This window comes from Montipora foliosa, chromosome 12, assembly GCF_036669935.1.
Source record: "Montipora foliosa isolate CH-2021 chromosome 12, ASM3666993v2, whole genome shotgun sequence".
Classification (NCBI taxonomy): domain Eukaryota; kingdom Metazoa; phylum Cnidaria; class Anthozoa; order Scleractinia; family Acroporidae; genus Montipora; species Montipora foliosa.
The window spans coordinates 5,830,396-5,838,203 of record NC_090880.1 but is presented as its reverse complement, the minus strand read 5'-3'; the positions used below and the strand labels follow the sequence as shown (position 1 = coordinate 5,838,203).

Genomic DNA, 7,808 nt, shown 5'->3' with positions numbered 1-7,808 from the left:
GAACGTCAAACAGCTCGAACTTGAGTATTAACTTTTCAAAGGGTCTTGTTATGATATTTGTCAGAGAAATGGGTCGTAGTTGATCGCAGCTCGTTAAAGTTTATTATTTAGGGATGGGAGTCACATTGGCAAGTTTCCAATAACTGGGTTGTACGAGGGTATCAAGGAGGCAGTGGGCCTTACTGCAATAAAAACAGCCCCATTGAAAGGCAAGTCTGGCGAGGTCATCACAGACCAGGGAAAACAGTTCGAGCGCTGGGTAGCGCACTACTTGGAACTGTACGCGACACAGAACGTGGTGACCGACGCCGCCCTGGACGCCATCCCAGACCTGCCTGTAATGGTCGAGCTCTAGGAACCGCCAACGCTGGAAGAGCTCAGCAAAGCCATTGACAGCCTCGCTTCTGGGAAGTCTCCGGGTGCAGGTGGCATCCCAGCCGAGATTCTGAAAACAGGGAAGGCAGTACTACTCGAGCCACTCTATCAACTCCTGTGCCTCTCCTGAGAACTGGGCTATGTACCCCAAGATATGAGAGATGCCAACATCGTCACCATCTACAAACACAAGGGGGATAGGAGTGACTGCAATAGCTATCGGGGCATCTCCCTACTCAGCATTGTCGGCAAAGCATTCGCCCGAGTGGTCTCGACACGCCTACAGAGCGTACCAGGCGTGTGTCCTCGGCACCCTCCTGTACGGTAGTGAAGCCTGGACGACAGATGCCAGACAGGAGAAGAGACTGAACAGCTTCCACCTCCGCTGCCCCAGGCGCATACTGAACATCAAGTGGCAAGATAGAGTGACAAAAACTGAGGTCCTTGATCGTGCAGGCATTCGTGCAGCTTCGAGAACATGGCTGATGACCGAGGGAAGTGTAGGGGGTAGAGCGAAACGGGGTCAAAGAAGCAGAGCGCACCCGAGCTGAAGCGCAGCATGTGAAAAGAAACAGAAGGAAGAACAAGAACACCAACCAAGCGGCATCATCCTTTTCCTGCGCCAACTGCGGCAGGGACTGTCACTCGCGTGTGGGGCTCTACAGCCACTCCCGGAGATGCCAGCGGCCGCCTCGAACCTGATCCAGCCTTGCTGTACCACCGTCAGCCATGACGAATGGATGTCGACGAGGTAGATTTCACTGACCCTTTGCCAATGGCCTACCATGCCATAGGTCCATGGATTACTAAAACGGGCTACTATGAACTACCTAAATAAATCGTGTACAAATGGTTTTGTTTTTAACTTACGAATCATAGCTTTAATTTAAACACCGCCTAACCGCTACCCATTTCGTAATTGTTTGGTGGCGTGTGTTGCACGATACCAAAGATCAAATGATTATGCGTTGTGATGTTTTGTAAAAATGGAACTGTTGCAGCCTCTCCTCTAACCGTTCTTGCTTCGAAATCATTACAGCGGCCAGGTACAGTTAAGAGCAATTACGAGAACAAACACACAATTAACATGTTTCCAAGCCCCACTATGGGCTCGTTTCGCGAAATACTGACTTTTCTTCCCGTATATTGTTTACTTTGAATAGCTCGTCCCGTACTTATTAGGGACTTTTAAGATACACCGACCTCCAACTATCATCATGTCCGTCGTGAGCTCGCGACGGTGGCTCAGGGGAGAGCACAGGTATCTCGTTCCAGTCCCAAACACCTCCGGTCCGTAGTTCGAACTCAGTAGTCGGAGTATCTTAAAGTCCCTGTTACAAACAGAAATCCTACGTGCACTGTACAAGCTTGAATTCCGTGATTTTAAGTAGTATTATTTCTTCATTTGCTTTGCTTCGTTTCGTTCCGCAAAATACAGTAAGTCCTTTCCTCTTTTTTCCAAAATAATTTGAAATGCAACAGGAAATCGCACAGGGGGAGTAGAATCGAGTCGTTAACATTGCAGGTTTCGCTCGTTGTGTTCCCCATGTATTGTGTACTTTGTGTTGTGGACGATAATGCACATATGGAACAATAGACAAGACTATTATTTTCTATAGGTTATTGAGACGACGTCTTAACTTATTAAAAGCATGCTTTTATTCCTAGACTTAACTTATTACATGAAACTACTCGAAGACATTAAAGAGCGAAACTATTAGTAACAAACGAAACGAAATTATGATCCTTCTGGAAAATGCTTAACGTTGAACTTATTCTGTACTCGATTGAAAACGAAAACAAAACTCTATACTGACAACCGAACGACCTTGAATAATTATGGGCCGAAGAATACTAAAACCTTAATCATTTAATCATGATGTCCAATTTTCCCAACTAGGGCGACGCCTATATCAACGAAAACAAGTCCTATAAATTTATGGTTTGTCACATACTGTCTCTTGCGAATATAGGTTGCGAATGGTTGAGAAATCTTTTCAATTCAAGTTGTTGTCGATTCATTCTCTTTTAATACTTCCGGCTTTAGTCTTTATTTGTTTTTGGCGTGTTTGTTGTCAGGAGTCAACAGAGAAACATCAGCATTGCGTTTAAATGAAACTGCTACTTGTCACGAAAGCTCGAAAATTCCCTTGTTCCATCCTTTCTCTTTTTCTCTGTCTCTCCCTCTCTAAATTTGTAGATAACAGACAAGACCTGAGCAAAGATCAAACACGTTTCTTTCATCTTTGGCATAATGTAAATTTGTGCTCTACGTTAGCCGTTTGTTGTTTGTGTTTAGTATCGTTTGACTGATCTTTGCTCGACCACTTACTAGGCAATCCATCACAAGTCCAATTTAGTAATCAATAGACCTGTCCATCGAGGTTGTCCATGGACTAGAGGTCGGTGAAAGACACCACAGGCGAGCTTATCTTCATTCATCCCTCGCAGAAAGAAAATCAAAAGCTGAGATAAATATCTGGCCCCAACATCTCCGGCTTCACACTTCACTCTGGTCAAAAATGTTAATTATTTCAGTTTATCAAATGTTCGATTCTTTCGAAAGGCCAACAAAGCTCTCCAAAAACAGATCAAATGAAGGCAAGCTTCGATGGCAAACATGTCAGGCTCCTACTTGTTATAAAACCATAAAAGTCATCTCAATTATGCGCCGCGGCCTCATTTCCCTATTTTTGTCAGTAATTGGTCCATGGCTCAAACTGTGACTGTATAAAATAACCTGATATATCAATTGCGTTTTTTTTTTAATTTTGGTTAACAGCAAGTCTTAGCTCAACGTTTGCTGTGAGCGAGGAGCCTTTTCTAATGATTTCTGACAAACAAGTTTATTGCGAAGCAGGTGGCCATCAAAGATAAGAATAACACAAAGACAAATTGATTATTCCCTCCGTACGAGTTTCTTTTAGGGGCACCCAACGGCTGGTTTTCTTAAAATTTGCCAGAATTACCTATTTATCATGGTTTCCACTATGCTTTAAGAGCTCGTTTAGCGAGTGTGTAGCAGTCCTACAAATTATTTACCTGTTCGGATGTTTTAAGGGGAGCCTCAGGTCTGTAGTGATTACTTCGCGGCTTTTTTGCCTCCGAACGTCCGAGCCATCGTAACAGGTCTGATCTACAACGTGTCGTTCTTTTTTCCCGAAAATTATAGGGGACGTTTGCATAAAATATGATTCTCAAACAAACTCTGGCCAAAATGACAGAAGTTATATATGTTAACTGAGTTTTATTCCAATATCACAGTTGACTCTCATCAGCTCAGTAAAATTCTAACGTTCTTCAATGTGGTTTCGAAATTTCTACGCACTCTTCAGTTCTAAAATATCTAGAAAACCTGTTAGGAAAAAAAGTCCAAAATCTTAGTGCACCTCGAAATTCTGAGTTGGAATAGTCGAACATGCTAACCCATCTTCCTTTGGGTGTCCATGTTCTTTTACTGGATAAATCTTATCATAAAATTTTGAGCCCGATAATATTTTCTCGTCAAAAGAAACTTGTCTACTACCGCGTAAAATTGTCTTCTGCTTGTCCAAAAAAAACTAGTGTACTGTCACTACAATGTGTTGTTATTTGATTGAAAGGAGTCGATGATTCAGCAATCCCATAATAGCGCTCAGAGACAAGAAAAATCTAGTTTGGAAAGAGTAAATGAACTGGAGCAGAAGTCTTAGAAATCATTTTATACTCGCAGCTTTAGCTTGAGTTCCATTTCATACAAGAGTTTCCTGAAAGCATCGTTGCATAATGGCATTCCAGCTACCTCTGCTTTTTACCGGGATTTTTGTTGGGACATTTGCCAATACTTCAGTGCAACCAACAAACAACCCAGAGATAAGTAAACCCCAGTACAGCATGAATAACAACTTCTATGCCGGACCTCACTGCTGTCAAAAAATCGAGCAGCAACTCACGGAGATCAAAGAAGCAATCGCTGCGCTGAAAAGAAACGAAACTGGCGGCTCTTTTAACAAAGGTTTGCAATTCTCCATTTTAAATACTTTTACTTCTAAGAAATCAGGGGTTAAAGTTTTCGAAAGCATGGGTTTCTATGCAGAAAGCACTTAAATTAAGGTCGATAAATTGCTTTAATTTTTAATTCCTTGTAACAAGCATCTGCCAGCTCTGTATGGTATATTCCTCTATGACGTCCATATAACTCATTTATATATAGGAGAAAATGAATAAGGAATATTTAGCGTTCGAACATTCGGAATAAAGAATTTCATGGTTTTTGTTAAAGAATAACGAATACGAAAAATGAATATGGAACAAAGAAAGATCCAGTTATTCCGCTTCCATCCAAGAAAACGTTGTAAGGATATCAGAAAAACTTAACTGATTGACAGAAATTTATCCCGCTTATGTACTTTTCAGTCTACAATTCTGGCGAAAAGATCAGTGGTGTGTACAAAATCGACCCCGATGGTTTGGGAAAATTTGAAGTGTACTGTGATCACAAAACGGCTGGCGGAGGGTGGACGGTCTTTCAAAAAAGACAAGACGGCTCCGTAGATTTCTTCCGCACTTGGGACGCTTACAAACGAGGCTTTGGTAATCTGAGTGGAGAGTTTTGGCTTGGATTGGAGAAGATTCACCGCTTGACTGCAAACAGCAGCAACAAGCTTCGCGTGGACTTGGAAGACAATCATGGAAATACAGCATTTGCCGAGTACACTTCAGTTACAGTGGCAAGCGAGCGAGCAAAATACCAGCTGAGTTTGGGGAAATATTCAGGTGTGCAAACTCTGGCGATCAATTAACAACCCTGTGTTAATTGAGAAAGACACACTTTCTCATTTAAACTAGTCTCCTCGGATCTCAGAGAGTTTCATTTTGCTTTCAGTGGCAATTCAAATTGTAAGCCAGTCAGTAACCAAAAAAAAGAACAACACAGCTTTAATTACTGAAAAAACTGGTGAACATTTCACTCGAGTTGATAAACACATTACACTGACTTCATGGCAAGTAGTTAGAAACAAGAAACAATCTCATTTGCGTTTTAAGGATTTTTAGCATTTTAAAAAAGTTAACTTGAGAAATCGAGTTTTCTTTTGATTTCTTAATTCGTCTTACTTGTGATTGATGAACAGATCTCAGAGTTTTATTTCGCTTTCATTGCTAAAACAAATTGGAAGCCATATAGTTAGTGAAAAAGGACAACATAGCTTAACTAAAAAACCTGGTTATCATTTCTGACAAGAGGTTCAGTAGAAACAGAAACAATTTCAAGTGCGTGATAAGACTTTTAAGAATTTCAAAAAAAGTTTTAAAACTGCTTCGTATTTTGATTGCTTAATTCGTTTTCTTTTCATTCAGGCACCGCAGGTGATTCCCTTTGCCCATCACCGCGGCCAAGCGTTTAGCACCAAGGATCGCGATAATGATAACTATTCAGGCAACTGTGCGTCGAGCCATAAAGGTGCCTGGTGGTACAGAAGTTGTCACTACTCCAACCTGAATGGTCTGTATCTTAATGGCAAGACCAATGCAAGTGGAATGACCTGGTATTATTGGAAAAGTAGTTACTACTCTGTCAAGCGGTCTGAGGTGAAAATACGACCACAGAACTTTTAAGCCTCTGTGTCATTTGTATCCGTGACATGCCTGTTACTATCAATTGCTAACCAGGGGATGGATCTTATTGGTCATCAATGAATCGAACTGCTTAACTCGCACAACTGTGTAAAACACTCAATAGGTTTCACAACAAGAAATTTCTTGCGATTAGATATTAGTAGCATACCGCGCATGTTATCATCCGGTAGATTTAGATATATCAGTACGTACTTGCTTAGTTTCACAGAAGCAGTAAGCTGGAATGCTTTAATAAAGTTCGCCAATGATGACCAATGATAAATGTTCTTCTTTTTTCGTTGTCTGCATGATGGCTTTCACCCTTTTATTTTTCAAGATAGAAACGTAAATTGCCTTCTCTCAACAATGCACTGCTTTTTTGCTCTCACAAGCCCTTTCCACAGAAAAACCCAAAGCAGCAACAATTTCCAAAAAGAGAATATTGCAAGATATTAAGCTACCTCTTTACTTTAGATGACACTAAAATGTTCAATTGTCTAGTTAAAAGGAGCATGTACCCCTGATATTTGCTCGGCATTGGTAACTGGGTGACTACAACACTTGCGGCTTAAGTTTAGCACCAAGGATCGCGATAATGATAAAAATTCAGGCAACTGTGCGTTAGGACATAAAGGTGCCTGGTGGTACAACGCTTGTCACGACGTCAACCTGAATGGTCTGTATCTTAATGGCAAGACCGATGCAAGTGGAATGACCTGGTATCATTGGAAAAATAGTCACTACTCTACTCTGTCAAGCGGTCTGAGATGAAGATACGTCCACAGAACTTTTGAGACTCTGTGTCAGTTGTATCGCATGCCCCTTACTATCAATTAGTAACCACGCAATGTATCTAATTGGTCATCAATGAATCGAACGGCTTAACTTGCACAACTGTACGTGCAAAACACTCGCTATGTTTCACAACAAGAGATTTCTTGCGATTACATATTAGTATAGCATACTGCGCATAGTATCATCCCAAGTAGACTTAGATATTTCAGTACTTGCTCAGTTTCTCAGAAGCTGTAAGCAGATGGAAATGCTTTAATAAAGTTCGATAGTGGTGACCAAGGATAAATGTTCTTTTTTCCTTGTCTGCGTGATAGTTTTCACCCTTTTATTTTTCAAGAAAGGAAAGTAAATTGTCCTTCTTTCAACAATTCACTGCCTTTTTGCTCTCACAAGACCTTTCCACATAATAACCCAGAGCAGCAACAATTTCGAAAATGAGATCATTAAGCTGCGTCTTCACCTTCACTTCAGATGATACTAAAATTGTCAATTGTCTGGTTAAAAGAAACTTGTACCCTTGATGTTTTCTCACCATTGGTAACTGGCTGACTATAACACTTGCGGCAAAATTTTGCAACTATCTCACTTCACTTCCTCAACATCTCTAAATTCCAATTCGATCAGGATGCAGGACCTCCCTTAAAATCTCCTCCGAGTGACTGGATCTTCCTGGGTAAATACCTCGAATTATTAATTGTTATTCACTTACACGAAAGAAGCACTATGTTTATTTTTTTTTTTCTAATTAAAAGGCAGTTACAGAAACTGATAAGGCAACTTATCAGGCTGTATCATGCCTGTGACAAAGGGATATGATGGTTTCTGGGCCGGACTTGAGCGTCAGAATTTGCTGTACCCCATTTATCAAATGACTTTGAATGGGGAACCGAGATCCAAATCTTGTAACTTCATGAGTAGAGCAAAACGAAAGAGGTTCGGTTCGAATTCTGCATGGCGCTCCAATTTGTACCTTTGCCTTTGCCTGTTGCCAGGCAACCATCATATGAACTTGTCAAGGGTACAATACGCCATCACTATGAGAG

General features: G+C 41.1%; 1 protein-coding gene and 1 pseudogene across 1 annotated transcript in view; both read left to right on the top strand.

Annotated features, from left to right (window-relative positions):
• Positions 1 to 2,487, top strand: part of LOC137980605 (uncharacterized) — a 3,702-nt gene extending 1,215 nt beyond the window's left edge. Inside the window, exon 2 of the mRNA XM_068828059.1 lies at positions 2,379 to 2,487. Within this exon, the coding sequence (XP_068684160.1) occupies positions 2,379 to 2,487 (109 nt within the window). The remainder of the gene's footprint in view (positions 1 to 2,378) is intronic.
• Positions 2,488 to 4,548: 2,061 nt separating this feature from the next.
• On the top strand, positions 4,549 to 6,422 carry LOC137980022 (ryncolin-1-like; annotated as a pseudogene).
• Positions 6,423 to 7,808: the final 1,386 nt, after the last annotated feature.